At 35.3% G+C, this 25,408-nt stretch overlaps 1 protein-coding gene across 18 annotated transcripts in view; it reads right to left on the bottom strand.

Moving 5' to 3' along the window:
• The window catches only part of NFIB (nuclear factor I B), a 438,092-nt gene that overhangs the window by 11,309 nt on the left and 401,375 nt on the right, over positions 1-25,408 (bottom strand). For 4 of the 18 annotated variants that reach the window (XM_072728256.1, XM_026001411.2, XM_026001410.2 and 1 more), the window contains exons 9-11: positions 22,022-22,187; positions 18,867-18,949; positions 8,831-8,919 (exon numbers count right to left, since the gene is read on the bottom strand). The exons of 4 other annotated variants lie outside the window; for them this stretch is intronic. In XM_072728256.1, coding sequence (XP_072584357.1) covers positions 8,831-8,919; positions 18,867-18,949; positions 22,022-22,187 — 338 coding nt within the window. Of the gene's footprint in view, positions 1-6,503; positions 6,538-8,830; positions 8,920-18,866; positions 18,950-22,021; positions 22,188-25,408 lie in introns of those variants that run through there. 10 more of the 18 variants (XM_072728257.1, XM_026001413.2, XM_072728261.1 and 7 more) reach the window with 6 other exon arrangements.

Here is a 25,408-nt window from a genome sequence, read left to right as displayed (position 1 = left end):
TCACTTCAACTATATCTCGAAATAAGAGCTATTTGAAGATAGGCAAAATTCATTTATTACTAGTCTGTGTTTATCTGATAATGGGTTGGGTCACCCATTTATCAAGCATTTTATAAAATGTGAAAGTGTCCCAGCACACTAATACTTTTTAGTGGAAAAATAGTATTACCCATCCAGATTTCACATACTAATTTAATCATAAGACTGCCATATTTACCTCAAAGATAGTAAGTACTCTTTCAAGAAACTTAACAAAAATATTATCAGAATGGAGCAAGAAGAATTTTATATAGTCAGGAACACCTCAACTCTACTAGTAGCTACATTACTTATAGATAGCAGTAAAAATAAGCCATGGGCCAGAAAGCACGGAAAATAAGTAAAACAAAGACCTTACGTTAAAAAGGATTTCCCTTTCATTCCTTTGCACCTGTTTTAAATATCCCCAAGAAGACAAGTTTTTTTGTACTTCCTTAGCTAAATACTCCTAATTTTATTAGGAATACAATAATTAACACACAGGTATTAGTATCTCTCCCAAAATGCACAATAAACAATTTCCCCTATTAATAGCTAAAATCTACCTGGAAAAACCAATCGAGGGCAGGTTAATTAAGTATTAATTAAGTTAGAAAAGCCATGCTGTCTTGGACTGTGTATGTATGCATTTGGACTGGCTGCTTACTCCGACATAATATGAATGCTATAGATGGTGTCCTAGGAAAACATGCTGGCTCAGTTGAAGGAACATATGGGTGGTATTTAAGTTCCTATATGTTTAAGAATTATTACATGTTGAGGGCACCTGGCTGGTTCGGTGGGTATAGTATGGGACTCTCAATCTTGGAGTCATGAGTTCAAGCCCTACATGGGGTGTAGAGCTTACTTTGAAAAAAAAAAAAGTTGTGAGATTTACTTAAGAATTCATTAATTTATTAGAACAAAAAATGGTACTTAATAAATATACTGTTGCTAGTACTTACATGATGTGCATTATTTGCCCAGTACTGTTTTATGAATGTTCAATCCTCGCAGTAAATCTATGAGAAAAGTACCAGTTTTATTCTGATTTTACAGATGAGGGAAATGGAGCTAGGCAGTGAAGTGCCTTGCCCAAGTCACATTGCTATTAAGTTACAGAAGCCAGGATTTGAACTTTAGCAGCGTGGTTCTAGGATCTATATTCTTTCCCACTTACACTTTACCTCATCTCCCTCTTTTGTGAAACACACTTCACGCTTCTCACTGGACATGAATTTATATTATCCTTAAATGATATAAGAGATTCTATGAATTAAGGTCCACTGAAATTCCCCGAGAAGCAGAACTCTTGAATCCAAATTTCAACATAAATAACTGTATTTTATTTATCCAGTTCCAGATTCTTTTTAGCTGACTACAATATTTGCCTTTGTTTATGTATGTACAGATGTGGCTGTATGTCAATAATTGGCTTATTGAGTTCCACTTCAGATGAGGCTAAACTAGAAGTGAAATATACAAAGTGCTTTACACAGGTCTTGGGTTTCTTCTACTTATTTCCTCCATTTTTAAGGATCATTATTGCTATCTGAATGATCCTATTTGCATACAAGATGATTTCTAATGATTATTACTATTTGTAATAATCTGTATCGGAAAGCTCCCTGGCCAGCTCTTACCTGATCTGTAAAGTACTCTTGTGGGCTCTCTGGAAAACACCAAATATCATAAACTGCAGGTGGCTCATGGAATTATTCTAACTGCAAGCAATAGCACTTCATAGTAATGAAAAAGAAACGTATTTGTTTCTTAACTAAGTAGGTAAATAGCCTCCTTTATTGCTACTCCTCGGGGACCAACGATTTTGGAAATAACATATCAAAACGGTAGGCCATCAAAGCTCATTAATTTGTATTCAATTGTTTCAGATGGGTTTTGTTATTGGAGCATGCTGGATTGAATGTTAACTTTACCATGTGTGAGTATTAGCATTTTCTAAGTAAAATAATGACTTCTGCCAGTGAAATATTTTATTTAATGAAGAGCACAGGGCAAGAAGAGCCCTTATGTGTATGGACCACTGCAGCTAAATATGAAATGTGCTCATTGTAATTACTGTACTCTTTAAGTAAAAAGCTCTTACAAAATCCTAGAAGATGCTTCAACAAGGCAACCTATATACTTAAAAGTAATAAAAACGGATTTCCTTAAAATGTTTACTTTAGACATCAGAAGAATACAATTCCCTTAAATAGGCAAACTTAGGTAGATTTTTTTTCAAATTATGTTTGATACTTTTCATGTTTTAGAACTGAAAATGAGAGATACAGAATTACTACAAAGATGGCTTATTGTAAATAAATTACAGTACACACATGCATACATATGTAACGACTTATGTGCCCGTGGGAGGTTTCAGCCAGTTAAAAAATATAGCATCATCAGGCTCACGGTAGCTATTTGATCTCCTCCCACAGACTGTACCACAGCAGAGAACCCTATGTGTGGATTTCCATCCTTTCTCTAGTCTGTATTCCTCTCTATCCCTGGGTTCCTTTCAATGCTATTGTTACAAGTGCTACTGCTCCCCTTATTAGCATATGTGAGTCTTCAACAGCAGACCAAATTCTCTACAAAAATAGTGCTCCCAAATACTGCCTTTCACTAGAGAAAATCACCCAAGGCATACTAAATTAAAAAGAAATGTAAGTTTTATACAAAAGCAGAAAGCGATTCTTTCCTAAGTGATTTTCATTTAAAAGCAAAAATCGGTGTTTATTTCACAATTTCACCTCTAAATAAGAGAACTTGTAGCAGAATTCCAAACCATAAAATCACAAATGATTAGGGAACTGAATACATTTTTATATCGTGCCTGCTAATACATGTGCAGAAAGAATCAGATGTGCAAAAAAAAAAAAAAAAAAAAACAAACCCAAAAACAAAGACAAAAACAAAAAAACCTTCCTTCGTGTAAAACGAAAATTAACAAAGGAGAGAATAATTTTAACTTTTGACAGCTGGAGGTTATTCAAATTTGTGTTCTTCAATTTCTTGAACTCAAACAGGCTTTTTGCCTTTTCATTTTTCTTACGTTTATTAGTACATTTACTCACTCATCTGCTTTGTTATCTGTGTAAATACGGCCACAAATCCACGACATACCTACTAACAGCACTGCAAACAGGAAAATGCAAAAGGTCAGTTAATAGAAGGGGCGTTGGCTGCTGCTGGCTGCTGACTCCTCTCGGAAGTAACGCATATGTAAATATGGCACTTTACGTAAAACGTCTTCCAATAAAGTAGGTGTTTAATGTGCCTCTTTCATGGCAAAGGGTTAACCAGCAAGGTTTACATTTGGGAGTTTTATGAATCATGCTCCTCCCTCTCCTGTAGTACAGCCAAAAATCATCTGACAGGAAACATAAGATTAAGTTTGTCCTACCTAAGCGAACAAAGAGTGCTCTGAACAGGCCACCGGTTTACTGCAGAGCGGGAACTTTTCTCATCCTGCTGGAATCTGCAGTGCTGCTCAGAAAATATCACGGAAAAAGTTGTTTTCTTTCCTCTAACATCTTGTCTCTGGATCATCTCATTTTGGTCACACTGCAGATCCTGCTGCTTCTCCCATAAAGGTTAACTTAAAGCTCCAAACATAATCATGTGGAAAATGGACATTATTGATTCCTATGGTCCATTGTTCCCCTATCCTAAGTCCCTGAAGTTCAAGTTCAATCTGGAATTACATCATGTCTGGTTTCTCCTGGTTACCAGACGGCTTGAGACGTGACCACAGCTACAGAAAAAACAAACAGCCTTCTTCACGCTTCGGCTCCCCTATCGATTCAAACGTAAACTTTTTTCTTTCTCTCAAGTATGCTTCAAGTATGGAGCATGGTTAATTTAGAGATTAAGTTCCAAATTAGATTATCTAATGGCATCTTAATGGATTGCTGACCCATTTCCTGTGGGATGGCAGCATGCAAGTCTGGCTGGAATACAATTAATTTCTTAGGAAGTGTTCTGAAGAGTTTCCTAGATAAAAAGGAAATGTTGTGTTGTGAAAATCTTTCTTTATAAATGGAGAAAGTTAGGCAAAACTACAGCGAATCCCAAAGTATTTTTCAACAGCCAGACCACTGACATTGTGTGTGCGCGAACACCATATCAAGGCTGTTTTCAAGAATGGTAACTTTTTTTATTTTATAACAGGTGCAAATAATATTTGATGAGAATGGAGGAACTCTTTTAGAAGGTATAGTCAAATACAAAGAACAACACTAGTCAGTAACCCCATTACCAAACAATGGACATGTGCATTTTTGGCTTCTGCAATTCTTCTCTTCAAACCAGATTCTTCTATTCGTCTACCTTATCAGCATTTCTATCATAGTCCCAGAGTGGTGCTAGGGGCCCAGAATGGTGTGTAAAAAGTTGAACGTTTTGAACACACTTTAGAGCTGACAGCTGAAAAGGAAATTCAGCACTCTGAGAATAAAGCTCCCCCCAGGAACTCCAGGAACAACCCAGCTGTTGTGCTGTAGTTATGTGTCAAGATAACAAACTGAAAGCAGGAAATGCTAACCTAGTGAATTTGTAGGGATGGTCTTAAGTATAATGTTGAAATAAGAGTTAACTCTTAATACTACCACCAGACCGGAAACACACTGTCCTTATCATATATGTGCCCCATGTATAGGTATGCGTGTATACACACACACGCATGCACACAACACATACACATCTGCATGCATGTACACATACATCATATATGCATACACATATACTTACATACAAACATATAGTTTGGAACCTGATACTGAAGATTATTTTTAAATCTTCATTCTTGTATCATTGAGGATATGTATCTTACAAAGAACACTTTATGGACAAAGCAATGAAGATGGTAAATGGTTGAGGACATTATGCAAATTGAGTTCCATGTATGAAATGAATGCTCCTATTCCATTCTTTTTGCCCTCCCCCTCCTACCAACCAGATCCAAATAATCTTTACTGGCTGCTAAATTTCTCCTGGGAAATCAAGCAACTCTCTAGAATTGCAGTAATAAACGACAATTTCTTACAAAAACACGTGTAAAGTAACTACAGAATGAAGTATTCAACTCAGAGAAAGGAACTGCTAACACACGTAACATTTTTGCAAAGTACCTGATAAAAGTCTCTGGTGCCACTCGATTATGGCATCAGCAGAGACACAAAAATCCTTCCAATTATTTCAGTGAAATCTTCATTTATTCATTATTTTAGAGGCTGAGCAAATGGTTTGTGTAAACACATCCTTCAGTAACACGCGCATGTTTATTTTAGCCATCTGAAGGCTTCTTCTATGTTTATATAAGCCATCAGACACATACAGCCACTCACTTGTGGCTTTGCTTCTCTTGAAAGGGGTGAAGGCAGAGAAGAGGGAATGAAACAATAAATCCAGTTTCTCTTTTGCATCAAGCACTCCCTCCAATGTTTTAAAATAACTTATGTTTATATTATTCTTGGATTGTCCCTTGGCTTTCTTTTTCATTCAATTATATTGCTCTTTCATACTTGATAGTACAAGTCATGTTCAGGCTATAGTTTCAAGAAAGCAAGCCAGTTAGGGAGTTAACTGCTATGTTTGTTTATACCTGCATAATTCACATATGCCACAGTGTAATTTGTCCACATCAGAGGACAAAGCACAAACACAACAGTACCCTTATGAACAGCATCGGCAACTCATCACCTATTAGGGTCCTCAGAGCTAAGCCCTTCCTGACTCAAGAAATGAGCCCTTCGCCAACGGATTTCACTCTGGGTTAACTGCAGTAACCTTTGGGTTAGACAGAAAAACTCACATTTTCAAGGTGCAAGCAAAACACACACACACACACACACACTCCTCACAAAATTCTAAGGTCAAAACAACAAAACACCTTCAGGGTTGCAACCTAGTAAGTCTGTGGAAACTTTCCAACGGAGTCCGCTTTGGTTCCTAAGGGAATGTTTCTACGTGGGGCAGAGAGGGAGGAAGAGAAGGAAATCTTCCAGCTTTGATTGCACTTGCCCAGCTCTCCTCAGCATTGCCATTTGCAGGCCTGTAAAAGGTGCTGCATGTGACAAAGAAACACATCTGCAGGAGGGGTGGTATAAAGCAGAAAAGGAGGCCACCGTGGACAAGTGATCGTACTAACAAAGGAACGGCAACAAACAATCAAAACAAAATAAAACAAAGCAAAAGCAAAGCCAAAACACAGAGCAAAACCAAAACACCTTCTCTGCTTTGCCCTTTTTTACTACAAGTCCCCAGGGACTGCCTTTTGTTAAAAACAAAAAGCAACAACCACCACAAAAATAGCCTGATAGTTTCTTTATTCCATTATGACAAAGGCAGATTATTTAATTCTCTGGTTGAACGGCTCTACATTTCTCAGATACTTTCAACTTAATCAGATAATTTTAAAGCTGTAGCAGTGCCCCGATGACTCTGGATGTCTGTTGTGTGCCTAAAAGTACTAGTACAACAGAAGTTTATGGTTTCCTTTTTCAATGATCCTTTCTAGGAAAAAGAAAACATTAAGTTTCATAAATAACCACAGAGCACAAACTATAAACCATGAGTAAGTCATGAATATGTATGTTGTGCCACAGACATGACTATCTGTATTATCAGATATGGACTCTACTTATGCCTATTAAAAAGAAAACAAAAGTGCTATCTTATTTGAGCATATTTATTGTAAATTGTAGGATGCTTTGATTTTTCAGAACCCTGAGCACCTGTTAGCAGTCACCCAGCATTTGGGACAGCCTACCCCAGAGATTCAATAAATACCTGTTGAATGCATGAATGTGACAGCCGCCATTATCAGTTAGCCTTCTGAATCATGACAAAAAGGGAATAGACCAAAAGCTACCTTTTTTTTTTCAAAAGCTACCCTTTTAAAAGCTTTTTGAAGTATTAAAGCCACTCTATATATCATTACCTTTAATCAAAAAGTGTTATAATCGAGAGTTCTGAATTTCTTTCTGATTTCTTCTAATCTGAAGTTGATTACCACACCAATTTTTCAACAAGGAGGGGTTTTGTAACAGGAACAATGCTCTCCTAAGAACTGGGTTTAGTCATCATATTAATTCACGCTGTTCCATATATTCTGTGGTGATTCACTGTCCACTCACCTTTTCCCTTTCTGGGATATCAATTTTTGATTAAAAAAATCACTAGCAACTGGGTATAGTTATATTTCAAATCACCAATAATTTATATCTTTATTTGGCTTTATGTTCTTTATAGAGGTGCTATCCTACTTAGATAAATAAATGTCAATCAGTAATCCAGATACAGAAGATCACACAGCCATAGGCCACGTTTAAAAAATATGAGTATACTTCATCTGATTCGCAATTCTTATAAATACAGTAAGGTATGTATGCAGACACAGTCCATTTTGCTAACTGATAGAGAAAACATGGAATATAAAGAAGCTGTTTAATAAAATTAAATCCAAATCTAATTAAATTTTAAAATACTTAATTATTTTATTGAATTTAATTCAAATTCTTAGTAAGAGTATTTAAATAAGGTGCTTTCATTGTGCTTATTTTCTTTTTATAAGCATATATTACATATTTCCAAATGGAGGAATTATATAAACTTCTTGAGAAAAAAATGAAATATGTAAAAAGGTATACATTTTAAAGTAGATGTTATGCCAATCTTCAAAAAGAGGAAAAGTCATATCATATTCATTTTAGGAAGCGTATTAGTAAAAATTCATGAAGTTGATAAAACGGAATCCAACTAATTTTCTTGGTTTTCACCTGAGTAAAAGTGGACATTTTGTTAATTTAATTCTTTTAAACTCTATTCTTCAACAGTTTCTATCAAGTAAACTGGTGATGGGCAGCACATTTATAACCGATATCGGAGTATGTGCTTTTAACACAGGCATTACAGTTGGAGCAGGGTTGGAAAATTATGTTGGCTCTACTTTTGGTGAACTCCTTATGGGATTACCTCACTCTTTTCTATAAATTTTTACCTCTTATTACATATGATTATACCATGGATTTTAATTATTTACTTTGTCAATTTGACACAATTTGTTCTTTATTAAAATGATACAAAAGCTGACTTAGCACTAACTTTCCAAAAGCAATACATGAGACAATATCAAAACTAATTTGAAAATGAAGATTTAGAATAATTTTCTCAGCCAACCAAATAAATTCAGGTCTTTAATGATTCATATAAATGAACAGAGGTTAAAACTTTATTTAAACCAATTTCCTTCTTTAGCTATTGATTTCAACAATCTTCTGACTCCACAATTAATGAGTGCCACTAATAACAGTTAAATTGACTAATTTCAAATTTTTCTTCTAGCTTTTCCCCTCTGACAGGGGAATAAATGAATAGTAAAATGATTCAAAGTTAGCCGTAGAAGAAAATGCTGAAATGAGAGTGATCTATAATGCAAAAAACCAATGCTTTATTAAACCTCAAATAGCTGAAAAATCTCCCCTAGAATATGATTTCATTTTTCAATTCCTAAGATCTAAGTGTCAAATCTTTTCCCCGCCCCCTCCCCCGGAATTATAAACTGTTGAAAACATTTGACAGCACTCAGAAATTTCAATGATCAATTAGCATATGCTATAGTCCCAAATTAATTTGAAGTTGCATTTACATAAGAAAGAAAGGAGGAGGGGAGGGAAAGAGGGATGGTATAGCCAAAACAACTGAATTTTTAACATATATTTTCTGTAAAGCTAGTTAAAAACAAACACTATATAGCTCATGTAATTTTTAGGTGTAAGTGTAGGGTTGGAAATAATTAAAATGTTACCTTTGCCAAGTAATTCCCAATGTATCCTCACTGGTACTGGGGTATAAATGCCTGCCGTTTTGATTCATGGTCCAGTCACAAATCCTCAGCTGTCAATTGAAACCTAGCAGTCAGATATGGATCGAGCAGTACTACAGTTTTTAGTATTTAAATGAACACATGCAAACTAGTATTGTACATGGCATTAACCTTACTTTCCCAAGAGGCAACTTAAAGAAAAAAAAAAGCAAAAGAAAACCTTATTTTGCAAAAGCAAAACTTCCTAGACTCTTTTTTTTTTACTGCAATATGCTTCTCTATTAATTAAAGCATACAAGAGAAACGAGTGCTTAGAACATCACAATTAGCCATTATTAGAGTACAAATTGAGCTGAAATAAAAGCAAACGTTAATATTCAATAGAGAGATATATTTTAGGAAGAAAATCAAAAAAGCTTTTCTTATGCAACATACCAAATCATCTGCACTGAGTAAAATAATCAATAACTTTTAGCATGCAGTTTGCAAAACACAGGAGACATGCAGTTTAGAGGAGTAAAGGCCCCACCTATACGTTCTCCCTAGTTTATGTTTAGAAGCATCAAGGCACTCCATTTTGGATGTTTCCTAATTTTGTTTTAGCCAAAAAGGCACTATTTAGAAAGAGTTGATAAGAATTTTCCACTTTTATTTTAAACTCAGAGTAAAGGCATTTAAAATACTTTACCACATCTGAATAGAGCGAAGAATGCACTGAGTACAAGCTGAAACAAATTCTTCCCAGATCTCGGAATCATCAGCTCTGCCCTTCGGAAGAGGGTTCGAGTAACCCTATCCAGTTCTGTTTGGCTCACAGCTGCCCTACAGTGCTAGCAGATTTATTGAAAAGATATATTGCTTATTTTTATGCTTAAGAAAGTAAACTTATCTGACTCTGGGGGGGGAACCCCCACTAGAAGGTCATGGTTTTTAATCGTTAGATAGTCATGCTGTAAATTAACTGCATCTCGCACTGAAAAGATGATTTCCAGCAATCCACTGGACCTTGTTTGCGGCTTCTCAGTGGGGATTTCTACAAGATGATGATTGCAGCCAAAGTGCCTTTAAACTGATGATAAGTTATTGTAATCCTTTCTGATAATGTTATGGCTAAAAAAAAAATTGGCTATTAAGAACCTTTACTTTTCCTGTTAGACCAATGAGTTTCAACACATTCTAAGTAACTGTGATTCTAGAGTTTTAGAATAATCGCTTTGCAGACCCTTCTACAGATCTACGAGTCTCTAAAAATACCATCTAAAATTTCTAAAACATGTGTTTTCATTATGTTGGTATTCTGGTTGAAAGTAATTTTCTAAAGAACTGAAAAAATTCCCTTAAGGTAGATGGATAGATGGCCAGATAGACTGATAGATATGTAGATCCTTCTCTGAATGTATTCATAAAGAAACCATAAGCCAGTAAAAAGACTAAATTGGAATGAAAAAATATTCTTAAAATGGATTATCATATTTGCATGATGGAGAAAATGTATACTTGCTTAGTTTTAAAACTGAACAGATAACAAACTTTATGGCAAGATTTTTTTTCAAGTTCTCCACATGGATCATCTAATCAGTAGTGCAATGTGATGGGACAATCTGAACTTGTTTTTTTTTTACAGCAAAAGTATCAATTGTCTATTTTAAAAAACATTTCTTTAAAGCTGCACTATGAAAATAATCTAAAAACAGTTTAAAAAAGTTTGACCTTGTGTAAAGATGACCTTAGGGACCACTTATTGATTCTGCTCTAATCAATAAAAATCCTACTTTTCAGTTAATTAAAAATTCTCAAGAATGGAGGTGTCTATTCAGGCACAGGTCATGATAATTCTGCTAACTTCAGGTTAGTTTCTGTGGGGCTCTCAGCTTAAATTAGAGAAGTCTTGGAAAAAAATGCTTTCACAAAGCCAGGTGAATCTAAATATTACTCACTAACTGACTTGTCTCACAAACAATTACAGAACACTATGTTTCTCCTTGAAAGGAAGCATTTGTAAACTGCTTAGTTTTTTTGTTGTTCGCATTGCTCATGTTTTGTTTATTTGTTTATCATATCCTAAAAGATGTCAAAGATGTCAGATGGGTTAAAATGTTGGGCACATATGTAACATTTAAAATCAATATATTTTGGGGCTTTTCTTTCCTAAGAGTAGTCCCAAGGGGATTAAACCTGACTATATAGCTGAATATTCACTTTCATCCATACTTAAGATAAACAGGCATGTTTTCTTCCAAACAGAAAATATGATGAAATACATACAAAATGATCACTGAATGTAGTAGTTAGAAATAATTTAATTAGTGTTGAATTAATTTCTTCTCTGTTACTGAAAACAAAAAATATAAATTATATTTACTTAGCTATTTAGATTATGGGGTGGCGTTTATCAACATTTCCAAAAATTTCTGAGGAGACATGTTCCTACATGCTTATATGTTATAAATGACTTAAGCCAAATCACTTAAGCAAAAGCCTTCCTCTTCAGGTTTTGTTTTGTTTTTTTCTTAATGTATTAATTAACCTTTTTCATAAGGTGACTTTGAATTAATAAACTTTCTGATAAAGTGATGGTGTGGTAAGGGAAACAAATAATTAAAATAGAAATCATTTCTTTACTGAAGATTTCCATGACATTATACCTAAAAAGATCCCTTACGAAGACTCTGTTTGACAGAGATAGTTCTGACTCAGCAAATTTTGAAAAGATGCTAGGTGATAAAAGGTTAATACCAAGTAAAGATTCTTTTGGGGGCATGTTAAATGTTCTTAGTATTAGCAAGTTTTCAATGACAAAAACTTTTTACATTATGCTCTAAATAAATTTAAAATAATATGAGAGGGACACCTGGGTGGCTTAGGGGTTGAGCGTGATCCCAGAGTCCTGGAGTCCCAGGATCCAGTCGCACATAGGGCTCCCTGCATGAAGCCTGTTTCTCCTCCCTCTGCCTGGTCTCTACCTGGTCTCTGCCTCTCTATATCTCTCATTAATAAATAAATAAAATATTTAAAAGAAAAAATAGGTGATAATGTTATTTGAGGTTAGTATGACGATGCTTCGGTTTCTGTCCTGTGAGTCAGTGTTATTAGCTATCAATTCTTTTTTAATTAAATTTTGAGACCTTAATTTTAAGTGGTACCTAAGCTTAGTCATTCTGTAATGGTGTTTCCAAGCATTTTCCCTCAATAATTAGGAAATTACTTGCTTACTCCAACAGTAAACAGACTTAAAATACCAGGTACTGATTCGTTTTAGAAATTTAATCCTTTAAAGTTGTGTCTTTGTATGGAGATGGACAGCAATTCTTATTTTTGTAACAATAGTCTTTGAGAGACCTGAGCATATGCATATCCTTATAGAAATGCACACTCAACGTGAATAATTTTAATTAATTTATATGCATCTACCAACATGAAATTAGACTGTCTAGAAAATTAAGGTAAAATTTATATTAAAACAATTATGCCCAGAATTCCAAAAGCAAGCAGAAAGTGAAGTAAGGAAGTAAGATTCTCCTCCCAAAAAGCTATGAGTAAAGGGTTAAAGTTGAAATAGTCCAAACAACTAAGAAAGAAGTGAAGGTAAAGTTTTCACTGCATATGTTCTATAAAGTCTCTGGAATGAGAAGGTTGTTCCTTGCCTACGAGGATGGGTCCAAACAGTTTCTCTCAAAAATCTACATAAGGTAAAAAAAAAAAATCTACATAAAAGAAAATACCTAAGATTTGGGTCATTATCATTTCCTACACTACACTCACATAGTCCTGTAGACAGCAGACAGCCATAAAGAATCAATATTGCTTGTGATTTCCAAATTAAGGTTTTGTTTATTCAAATGAGGGCCCTCCATTGTTACTAATAGGAGCTTTTGTTAAATGTTTAGCACTTAGCCTTGGGAACAAAGGAAAAAAGGTAAGCAAAATGTTCTATTTTGCTAGACTCAGCAAACAGGCCAATGTACTAACAGTCCCTCATGATGACAACAGCTCTCAGTTGAACCAATAAACTATTAAACTGTAAACAGAATAATCAACACAGGCAAATTTACCTTCTCACTTTTTTTTTTTTTTTAAGTTTACAGTGACCCTCAAGGGAATAGCTTTAAAGGTATGTTACAATCTCTTAGATTTTTTTTCATTTCCCCAGATAGCCTCAAGGAAACAGATTTTTGAGGGGTAGAGGTCCTTTTGCAGGGGTGCTTAAAAAGATTAATACTCCTATATCCAAATTCTCCTTTAACTCTTAGATCAGTAGAATTTTATTTTATTGCTATGATTAATTACTCAGGATGGAGCAAATAAAATGGCCTCTGAATGCATAAGGCCTTACTGAACAAGTAAAATGTTCATAATGAAACTGTTAGATGTAAGACATATAACACATAAAGGATATTCAAGATCTGGTACCTTAAAATTACTTCTATTGTCAATTTCTGAAACCCATGCTTCTTGATATTTAAATTAAGTACAGTAGAATTACATTAAATGGAGATGCATAGCCCACAAGTGAAGTAAACATAACTGATCATGATGATAAGTATTAGGAAATGAAAGGTTTTTATAGATGGAGACTACTTTAACTCGTAAAATTTAAGGTTTCACGGGAACACAGAGATTGTGTAGTACAACCTCTAATTTTCCTTTCCAAGATAAGGATACAGGACAGCAAAGTTTAGGGACTTGACTAAGGTCAGACATGCTCTGTTTGTGTCAACACTAAAACCAAACTTCCAAATTCCAACCCCTGGTTCTCCCCTGAGATAGTTTGCATATTGCTCCTCTTTTTCTATCCTGTCCTTCATGTGCAGCCCAAGAATATTTTAGGCTAAAATGGCTGTAATTATAACCTTCAGAATTTCCTCTACTTCCCTGATTCAACTTAGATCTTTTAAAGTAAATGTACTCAGAGAAGAAAATTTTTCCCTTGTGATTTTGTTGACTGAAATTTGAGGTTACAGTAAACATATTTTTATTTTTACATTAATTAGAATGGTTTATCTGGTTATTAGCATTTGATAACTACTCTATGTGAGTGAGTAAATAAATGAATGATAAAACAGACCAGGGGAGGTTTGTTTAAAACTGAAGAACTAAACTGAAGAACTAGCCAAAAAGCTAGACATTTGCATAGCCGTTATTTTGACTGAAACTTCCTTTAAATGTGTTTCCTTTCCAGCTAGCATATGTGAAGAGTGACCTCTTATCCATTTACATACCTACCCAGAAGTCATGTGATAGGGTTTTACGTCAAGCTGTCAATTATGATAACAGACACAATAAGAACAGCCCAAGTGTTGATAGCCTGCTTCCTGACTTTATTGAAAAGTTTGTTGATAGTCCACTTGTGTCCTCTCAACCGCTTGCCTCTAATAAAAGGCTACCTTTCGGTGGCCTCACAGTACCTAGCTTTGGCTTTGCCATTTGCGAGGACAAACTTTGTAAAGAAATTTCAATTAATATCTTAATTAAAAAAAAATTCCTACAGAGGCAAATTCTTAGGAAGGCCATTTGGTGTAACAGAATGTCCAGCGTTAATGAAAAGTATACCTCCAAATTCTAGTTTCACAATTGTTTATCAAGAGAAGTATTGAAAATATTTTGATGTGAGGTAGCCCAGTAGTTGAAATTGAAATAAAAGCATTAAGTAGTCATGCAAGAGATGTAACATGCTGAAGCTCAAGCACCAATAAAATCCATGCAATTGTGTACATAATGCAAGGACCGGAGTTGATCAGGAGATTCATTCATTAACTCTAATAATAAGTACTATATATTGTCAGGAGATTATAATTTTGAGAGATTATGAAAATAAGTCTTCTGTCTTAAAAACCAGAGCTTACTTGACTTTGTCATCTCTCTTTGGAAAGGCAAAAGTGACCTCCCATTTATTTTATCAAAATCTCAAATCCATATCAAAAGTTAATATGCCTTTTAATAGCTGGGTCAGATAGTAATCTTTTATTTCCAAACAAGATGCTTCTTAGCTACAAATTTTTATTTCCAACTTGCAATAGGATCTTTTTATATGTTGTACTGATGTATAATAGTAAAGATTTATTTTTTATGATAACCTTATGCTCAAGTATAAGGGTGAAAATCAAGTTAACTGGAGCCTCTTTGATCACGCAACTGTCTATGAGAGCAAAGAAAGAAGGCCTGCAATTTAACAAATTCATTGTGAGGTTGACCAGATAAGGAACTGGTCCTAATTCAAGTAAGTTGTCTCCTATTCACCATTTACACTAAAATCGGTAGACTGGATTCTAAAATAATGTGTTATTTTCTGAGTAACATCCAACACTCTGCAATAGAGTTCCCATTTTCTTAGAGACAAAACTTGGGATATGTGGGTTCCTCCTTGCCTGTCACAGTGAATGTGCAGTTTGCGCACACAGTACGAGGAAATGAAAACACTGCATTTTGCTAAACTTCTGTGAGGTTAAGTCAGAGAGGAGGTCCTTGACACTTCTGAAAAAGTTCTGAATCACAGAAAGACACTGATCAGGAGAGACTACAGAGTTTAGCTTGCCAAAGCAGGACCAGGAGTTCCTCAAGCCACCACACCACCTTCCAATAGAAAAGTTAAAGAAGAATGGAGCTCCAGCTGATGTCGCTTTTAAGAACTCCCCAAGCCAACAGTGAACACATTAACTAAGCCAGTCATCCTGCACAGACAGTCTAGTTCCAGACCTTGAACTACACAACACAACACATAAGACTGTGTTAGGGGCCAAAGGAAAAATTTCAAGTCCTGATCAGCCAGCATGAGCTGATTATTAGGACCAATTAGGACTGTTTTTAATGGCAAGTTATCAACTGGTTTAGATGAATCTTTTTGAATTATTCTTCATGATTATGGGTTTTTTTCTTTTTTAGATTCAAAGGAGGTATCATATTTTCAGTGACCAGGTGAAATTCATGTGTCAGAATTTCAAGCCAGTGACCAATAATAATCAGTAATAACTATTATAAGGACCACAGAGATGTATACTTACTAGTAACAGCTGTATGTGTACCAAGTTAACATAACAGCATGCACTTTTTGTATTCAAATTTGCCAATATGGATGTATTACTCTTACAAGTGGAGTATAGGGTTAATTTTAATTTTTGCCATCTCAAATGAAGAAGGACAGTGTCCTCGTGTATTAGAAATGACTATATTGAAGGGTCTGCTTTATTGTCATCTTCTGGAAAGATTATTTATAAGATAGTCAGAATTATTCAACAATTTTAAATTTATCGTTAACCCTAATTTATGTAGGGTATATTAAAGTTCTTTTCTGAGAAAAAATAGCACTGCACAGTGCACATCAATACTTTTCATAACCTAAAAGGATAAATCTTTATAAAGCAGCCGCCAATAAACTGAAGAATGTACCTGGTGACAATATTTATTCTTAAGGGGTCATGTATATTAAAGGCTATGGGGAATGTTTAAAAGAACTCTCTCAGACTAAATCCATTGCCTTTCTAATTTTGAATTTCTCCTAGCTAATATAAAATGATTGATTACCTTTATTTCATGTACCCCTTGATTTTTCTTTTCATTCATCACTGAGTGCTTTAAACCAAATGCATTTAGAACCTGCTGTTACAAGAGTGGTCTCTTTTAAATCTTTGTAAAGTAATGAAAGGACACAGTAAATCAATCTCATTTCTGCTGTGGGAAAGCATAACCTTTACTCCACTGAAGTCACTTAAACTATTCCTGTCCCTCTGTTTCTGGATAGTTAAGCCTAAAACTTTAGCTCAGTGGTTCTTTTAAAATTTAAAGGCATAAAAGTAATAATCTTTTAACTGGAACCTTCAATAATATTCATGTATAGTATGAGATGCATGTACTTGCATCTTCTGCATGCCTCAAAAATATGGCTCAGTATAAATGTGGCACATTGAGCTTCTTCATGTCAAAAAGTAGCACTAAGTCTTCTGTTATATATAGGGCAAATTATCTGTCTGCTTGGTAAATACCAATTCTCAATAGAATTGAACATTACATTTTTAGCTGTAAAGCTTCTACAGCTTTTTTCTTCCAAGGCTCAATACACATTGTGTAGTCCATAAATATCAACCACATTTGACCAAACAAATCCTATTTATATTGTAAGAGGTCTTCATTTGATATTGCCCACTTAAATAAGAAGTGGTGGTCTTTGATAAGAAAAGTTTGTACTTCCAGAACTCATATATATATATATTTGTTTCAATTAAAATGTGCTCAGAACTCCATCTATATTAAGACTCACACTTTTCTAATGCTTGCTAAGTTTTCTTGATTTACCCTTGGACATGTGAAAGAAGTAACTTCTACATGATGAACTTTACTGATAATTTCCTGAGCCTCTAATGTTAGTCATAAGGATTAAACAAAACAAAACAAAAAATTAAAGTTGCCATAGGTTAGCACAGGGGGATGGGAAGACTACTTCTAAATACATGGAACTGGGCATAATCTAAATGTGTTTGGGGCAAAGGTTTAAATAATGGAGGCGTGTTTCTCTGAATTAAAAATTAACTGGAAAGTAGAGATGTGTCATAAAGAGTAATGCAAACCCCATGATAAAAATATTTCTGAAAATATGTGGAATGATTTTTAAAAGAACAAGTCTCTAAAACTATAAATCTTACATATGTTTTTAAAAAACACAGTGAACATATACATTTGTCAAATAGAACCATATTATAGTAATTATAACACATTTCATATTATAGCAATTTTAGAGGTGAAAAAGTAGCATTCCAGAAAATTATGTTGATAAGCCAATGGCTGGCAAAGCCACTAATTATTATTTGGTATTTTTGTAACTGTGTACAGATGTTTTCAGTTAGTTCTCACTCTTTTGCATTGCTTTTTAAAAATCTGGCGCAACGTCAAGTATCTTGAATAAGCTATTATCTTTATGATTTTCTCTGAACTCTGCATGGGGTGACCTTTGATACATGCAGTCTGCTACCTTGGTCTACAACTGGGCAGGACTTGGGAATTTGGCACGAAGCACAGCTAAGAGAGATACAACAGGCACCAGCCAGGTGGGCAGGTCCAGAACAAAAGCAGCAGGCAGGAGTACCTGCTATGTAAAAACACAGACATAGGCATATATAGTTTATGAACGAAGAGCAAGTTTACACAGCTCCTTCTTATTCATGATGGCCTATTTTCCCCTATTTAATATTTTGCACAGTTAATTTCAAACTGCTCTGCTATCAGAACTTGAGAGCAGCAAACATATGCACCATAAAATATATTTAAATTTGGAAGCGTTTGGAATTATTTCTATCATCCTGTAACTAGAATCATGGGATTTCTGTATTGGTATGTTCCATGCCTTTGACTGTGGCTAATTTGTTTATAAGCCACCATTAATCCTGGCTGTATATTTTCACAGTTTGGGTAAACACTTCATTTGCATTAAATTTACAGCATTAATGAGATGTGAAATTTAAAATGCTACTTGAAACATAAATGATGTAAGAAAGCAGAACAAAAAAAAGTGTTTTATCACATCTGAAATCAGTAAACCAATTTAAACTTATTAAAACAGGAATGATGTGTCGCCCAAGATTTTAGCTTCATAACTCATCCTCTTGGACTGAAAGTCCGAAATGAGGAGTAAAACATCTGGAAAATATGAAAGAGCTCAAAAACACAAATTGTGTACTGCTTCTCCTCTGATGGGCTTTTAGATCAGTTTTTGTCTTGGGAAGCTAAAGGCTAGTAAGTTCTCAATAGCCAGTAAGATGGAGAAAAATATCCTGGCCAAGACTCTGTTACTTATGGATGTTATCGATACAGGCCACAGAGATGGAAAAGGTCTTGAGCCAATTTGAGAAACCCTGTTTAGAGAGGCAAGAAACAAAAGATAAATGAGAAAATATTCTGGAAAATGTAATGATCAGTTTCTTTCCCAGAAGCCCCGGGAGCCCCATTCTGAGTCCAGATCTGAGAGGCAGCATGGAGAGCGCACCAATGCGAAAGCGTGCTACACCGTCACACCTGGGTGAAACTTGCCCACCTGTTGCTGATGTAGGAAGGATGGGTCTCTTGGGCTTAGTCCCACATATCGATTGGCTTGAGATGTGCCTGAGGCTGTGTAGGCTGATTAAGGAAGAACAAAAACAAAGATAAAAATTGTGAACTATCAGAATGAACACCCTGTCCATGTAAAAGAAACCCAGAGAAGTGGGACTTGCAATAAAAAAAAAAGTGTCTTTATTTTTCTAGTCTTTTGTCTGAGTGAACACCAAGTGATATAAAAGAAATGGCAGTTGACCTCAAATCACCTAGTTTATCCCCCTCCCCAAAAATTTGTCCAATAAACCACATCCCATCCTTTGGTGTGGGCATCTCACACTTACTTGCTCCAGTTATACTCTTGCAGGAGTACCGAGAACTGGCTAAACAGAAGGGTCCTTTTCCTACTTGAACTGTTTCACCAGATACTAGCTGTCTAATAATGGAATAATCAATGATGGTCTGTGATTCTAAATGTAAAAGCAGATTGAAAGTCTATTGGGAAAAAGTGAAAGCTTGTAATGAATGGGATTTAAGCAGATGTGCTTGATGATATAGAATGAAACATGTCTTACTAAGGAGAAAAATCCAGTATTTCTAACATGAAGGAGAAGCCTATATTTATTATGTCATATTGAGTGAAGTAGGTCAGTATTTTATTCAGTGTGAAAATGATCTTAAGTTTGATAGAGGTATTTCTGAAAAAATTCTTTCTTTTCCATAAGCACAAAAAGTCAGTTTCTTCTCATTGGTCCAGAGAAGGAGTGATGGCACCTTTTAAATACTCTGCCACCAGGTGGTAAGTACATATGGTGAATATTCCTTAAGTTATTTAGTCTCACCTTAAAAGCACTTTTTGTAGAGGTGCTTTTTTGGTACACAGTGAATTTTCCAAAGAAAACCTATTCCTTATGATTTGTTTGTTTTCACAAGGAAAGAAGTTCCCAGCACTAAAGCAATCCCATTGCTCTGTGTTGGAATAAACAGAAGAACTACGTTTTCACCATTCATATTATATCTATAGGTCTGAAGGAAGCTAAAACGTTTGGTTTAACACTATCAGATTACTGAGAAATCCAGACATTAATTTTTAAAAGCCTTTTTTTTCAAACAGAATATATTAATTCTGCCCTGTATATTCAAAGGATTGCAGCATTAGATCCATTGAGGCAACTTTTTAAAACAGTGAAGATGCTCACAATTCAGCATTACTTACTCTTGAATAAAGGGCCCCTCTAAGGGCAGCGATAAGCAGCCAGTGGCCCCCATTCTCTAGGCCTCTGGAAAGCAATGCACAGCACAGACAGCTGGAGAAGAGCCTCAACCTTATAGAGCAACAAGTTTGTGGTATTTTCTCTTTCCAGCCATGAGAAAGAGACTACCTTGGTCTATGTGTGTTTTTTTTAATTTTATTGACTTATCAGTTCAATGACCAATTTCTCATTATCAGTGTTGTCTTGGGAGCTGGAGCTACAAGTTTGTTTATAGGAAAAACAACTCACTGTATTTCTTTTATGCTGGAGTGGAAAATGGACTGATACAGCTGTCTTTATACAACCAAGATATTTCTTCTGAATATTTTACAACTTTACTAATCAAATCAGATGCTTTTTCTGACCAGCCTATAGGTGAGTATTAGAACAATTCATTAGCAAGCAGGCTGACAGCACTCCCATAGTGAGCTGTGATTGTTTGGGTCTATCTTCCCCTGAAGGTCATCTATTAATGTCACTAGAAGAGTAGGTACCTGAAGTTTGTAGAACTTGGTTTAGACCATTTATGCTGGGATAGTCTTTCAAATACTTTAAATAAAAAATCTTTGTTTTCTATTTGCCTTTATTTAAATTGTGGACTTTGCTCAAAGATGCTAACACATCCACTTTTAAAATTTAGTGGCTATAGTGTACATAGCAAACCTTTAGAACAAAAGAGTTTTTAGTCTTCCTTGACTGGATTTCATCTATCTGTGCATTCAGGGAAGTGTTCACTAGACACTCTACCAACAGATCAGTTACAAACATTAATGATTATTGATGGGAATTATAAGCCTACAGGGACTGATTAGGCTATGGGGCCTCAAGAATTTTGAGAAAGAAATGTTGAATTCACTGTACACTCATGGTATCATACATTCTGCTTGCAGTGTTCCTTCCCAGGTTTTCAGAAGCCACCAAAAAAAAAAAAAAAAAGCATCTCTCCAAAGCCTGAGAAAGAGCAAGTCAGTGGTGTCTCTGTAATTTCACTTAGAAATTTCCAGAGCATGTCAATTTTTTTTGCTCTAGGAAAGAAAATGGAATCTTTGAATTTCAGATATATAATGCATAATTGGTGAGGAGCATGCTAATTCCTCCTGACTAGAATTTTATCCACTCCACTTTACCAGCTCCAGTTCTAGGAAGCCAGTAGTTTGGATGAAGCCAATTGAAAAACCATGTAATATTTTTTGTGTATTTATGAGTATTCTGTGTGATGAAGCAAAGTAATCATTGATTTATCGTATGTAAGTTCACTATGTAAGTTCACTGGCTAAATCTGACATTTAAAATGTTATGACCATGTTAAAAAGCGTAGTACCTGATGTACCATGATAAGCAAAAAAAAAAGAAAAGAAAAAGAAGTCGCAGACAATGAAAGTGCAGGAAGCTTACATGTGCCTAATACTCAGCTTTGGCATATTCTCATCCACATCTAACATCCTGTAACTGTTTTTTGCAATGACATACCCTACAGCACTGTAAGTGTGCAATTATCTTACAGAGGCACAGATTTAGTCTGCCTTGTGAAGGGAATTGACTCCTATAGGAATGCTCCAATAAGTAACAATGATCGATGGTCTGTCTGGGTGACACAGAAACCTCGTATACTGCGTCATGTTATTCGGTGTATTTTCGATGTATACCTTGAACAAGCAGGCATGACTTATTCTTATTAGAGCTGTTTATTCAAACAAATAAGCTTCTCCCTTTTCAAATATGATGTTGAGACTGAAATTTGATAAGAGAGAGCTTGTCACAGCCAGGCCATATACATGCCTGCTAGTTCCACATAAATGAGAAATCTCCATCTGGTCTGGAAAGTTGCCTTGTGTTCCACCTTGGATTAGATATCCAATGGTGCCTTTGATGGCCATTTCTCATTTCCTACAGAAATACTTACTGGTTGCTGTAGGTGAAGCTGCCTCACCTTCAGTGGATGTAGTGATGGGTTTAGTATCTGTCATGGTCAGGGTCACAGGTCGCACTGCACTGGGATGGGGAGAGGGTGCCAAAACAGGTGTGAAATGGCCAGGCACTTTCCCTACCACTTGACCACTGCTGTTAGGCTACAAAACAAAAACAGAATGCCGGGTGAAACAATCCAAAAGGCAGTCGTCTAGCCCAATAGCTCCGTTCAGCCCACCTGGCTGTGTGAACCTTGTGTACTTGCTGGGACTGCCACAGGCCCACACAAGTCTGAGTCATGGAGACCAATCAATGGTTAGTAGTAAAAAGAAGCAGCAGCATTTAATAGAAAGTCTTCACCTTCAAAACACTTTATATAGGTGAATTCATCTTTACAACAGCCCTGAGAGCTGGGCAGAACTGGTCCTTTGGTTCGGAAGCACAGAAGACTCAAGTGGAGACTTACATGGTGAGCCCAAGACAACAATGTAAATCCTTCCTGAGCTAGTGAGAATGTGAACCATGCCTCCTTCTCCTCTGCTCTTCGTTTTCTGCAATGAGTCAGTTCTGGCTTTCAGAACACAAATTTCACCTAATGATGCTATCACTGACACACAAAGATGACAGGATATCCAGGAGATCAAACCCATTAAACTCAATAGTTTCCATCATTTACGGTCAAGGCTCATCCTCTGCGTTCAGAAACTCTAGTTCTCTGTGACACACAGGGACACCTGGACACACACATCAAGCAGTTTAGATTCTAGGATTTCCACTTAACTTTTGATGCTTTACTAATAGGAGCAGATAGAATGATATTTAAAGCATTTAAAATTTCACACCCACACAATGATATACAATGATGGGCTAGGTCTGACCTTACAGCTACAAATAAAAGATTTCCAAAGTCAATTAAAATGTGCTGAAGTAAAGCAGAGGGCAATCAAATATACTTTGTTCCTTAAGTTAGTCCTCCACTGCTGGGCATGGAGAGTTACACAAAACATTATTGTTGACATTTGTGGGAATCAACTGAGAAAATCCCCTGGGCAATGACAGAAAAGATATTAATATCTGAGTTTTAGACCCGGGTATGAAAATAGTATCTGTGGTAGGAGACAAAATCCTAAGGGTACACAGTTTGAAAAAAAAAAACTGGAATGTATTTTTCTAGACAGAGAGTGCTATTCTTGATTACACTCATGTTGAAATTCTCCACTGTTTGGTGTACATAACAATTTACCACAAGAGTATTCCCCACAAATATTTAGCCTTTATAATCAGCACTGTTAAAGGCAAAGAATGCAATGAAGCAGCATATTTATCTAAATACCTGCACATAAATTACCAGGAGATATTTCTTTAGACAAAAATATGAACAGCTAATAACACTTAAATACTGTAACTTACAGACATGAACTAAACTTTGGTTGGGTTCCTCAGAGGCCATATTATTTATTCTATAAAGAAAATGGACTTCTTGAATATCCTGACTATTCATCATGAGTAATTTGAAGTATTTAACTTTATGTCAGGAAAATTGACCAGAGTTTCCCCCTACGGAAACCTATGAGAGAGTTATATCTTTAAACTAATTTTATTTAAAATAATCCACTGAATAGCATGACTGTCTCACTCTAATTGGTGCACCAGCAATGCAATTAATCTCCGAATTGCTGTGGGGAGGATGAGGCATCTCAGTTGCTAGACTTAACAATCAAAATCGATTCAGGGCTGGAGGATATCTGGGAAGGAATAGTGGACTACAGGTGAACAAGTGCTTATTTTTTCCCCCATTTTTAAAGCTAAAAGGTAAGTATCAAGAGTCCTCTTTTGAAATGCAAATTAATTGGTTTTGAGTTGGAGTTAAAAATCAAAGCATATATGATGTGCCCATAAAAACAATTCTGTGGTTTACTAGAAGGACGCATTTCCTTTCAAGGGGAAAAAGTAGTTTTTTCTAAAGCAGGCCATCAGCTTCTGGTTATCTGAACATTGTAAAAGACTGTTTTACATATCTTCCTCAAGAAAGATCTCATTATATCATTGGTGGTACATTCGGTATACTGTGTTCACCAAAATGGTTCAATAGGACCTACCTGAGAACACGGGATAGAAGAAGAATGGCAATAATGTCAAGAAAATGCTGCCACAGAATCTATTACCTCATCCATTCTGCAAGCTCTGCAAGTCTCCAATAGACATTGGAATGGAATCAACATGAGCCAACAGACATTTCTCTCATTTAAAAAGACTAAAACTGACAAAGAGGTCCCAAGCCAATACAGGCAACTTATCTGGAATTCAGGGTCAGAAGAATGGGGAGAGTTATTCCTTTTGGATCTTCTACTGATTCAAACAGATGAAGCTCTACTATAAAAGCTTCTCTTTTAAGGCTGTTAGATGAACTTTCATACCATAGATATGAAAAGAAAGACATTTTATCTGAAGATGAAGTTGAATGGCATTAGGAAAAGATTACCCTATATAGTACATCGCTCCTATTATACAAAATCCTGAGAGGGGATTTTTTTTTTTTTTAATTGAGATGAAAGTAAGATGCTTCTCTTAGAAGCTGGATCTTTACCTTAAAAATAGGGAGAAAAACAGAACAATATAGGCAGATTATCACCTAATATGCCCTCTTAACTTATAAAGAAATGGAAATATACCTAAAACAAGCACTGAATAATTAAAGAAATGCGTAACACTAAGGGCCTGATTTTAATTTGCATAATTTTTCCCCTAACAGTGCCTAATTAAGACATCAGTTAAAAAAAAAATCCAATGGAACTCTAAGATTTTCCACACTGAATTAACGTTAAGGACTTTTAATGGATGTCTTAATTAGACTTTGTTATTCATGGAAATTCTACACAAATTAAAATCAGACCTTGTGTGCACTGTTCCCAGCTGAGTCTAGCAAAATGCTCTATGGAACTGAGACTCCTGAATCCACGATCTGACAGCAAATTTTGTTTCTAAACTGATACATTAAGATCCCACTGTTTTACTTAGTAGTTCTTATTATAGTCATTAAAAGGCTATACCATTTGGACATTTTCTTCTAAAATATAAATGGTTAAACTACAATTCACAACTCAAGAATGGTGTATTTAGTTTAGTATTATTAGTCAATAGAACTAAAAGTACAGGTAACTTTTTAAGTAACCCAAATGGTGCTGGCTATGTTGTTATTCAAAATAAAACATTCAAAAAAGACTATTTTGCTTCATTTTAACAATTATCACCAAATATGATTTTTTCAGATCTTTTCCTTGTTAATTCTAAACTAATATGTACATACTATTCACTGGCATTTTAGTAACTGAACAGCATTAATGACAATGTTTATGACAATCTCTCAGAGCATTTAAAGGTA

Source organism: Vulpes vulpes, chromosome 12 (assembly GCF_048418805.1).
Source record: "Vulpes vulpes isolate BD-2025 chromosome 12, VulVul3, whole genome shotgun sequence".
Lineage (NCBI taxonomy): Eukaryota > Metazoa > Chordata > Mammalia > Carnivora > Canidae > Vulpes > Vulpes vulpes.
This window is presented reverse-complemented; position numbering and strand designations above follow the sequence as displayed.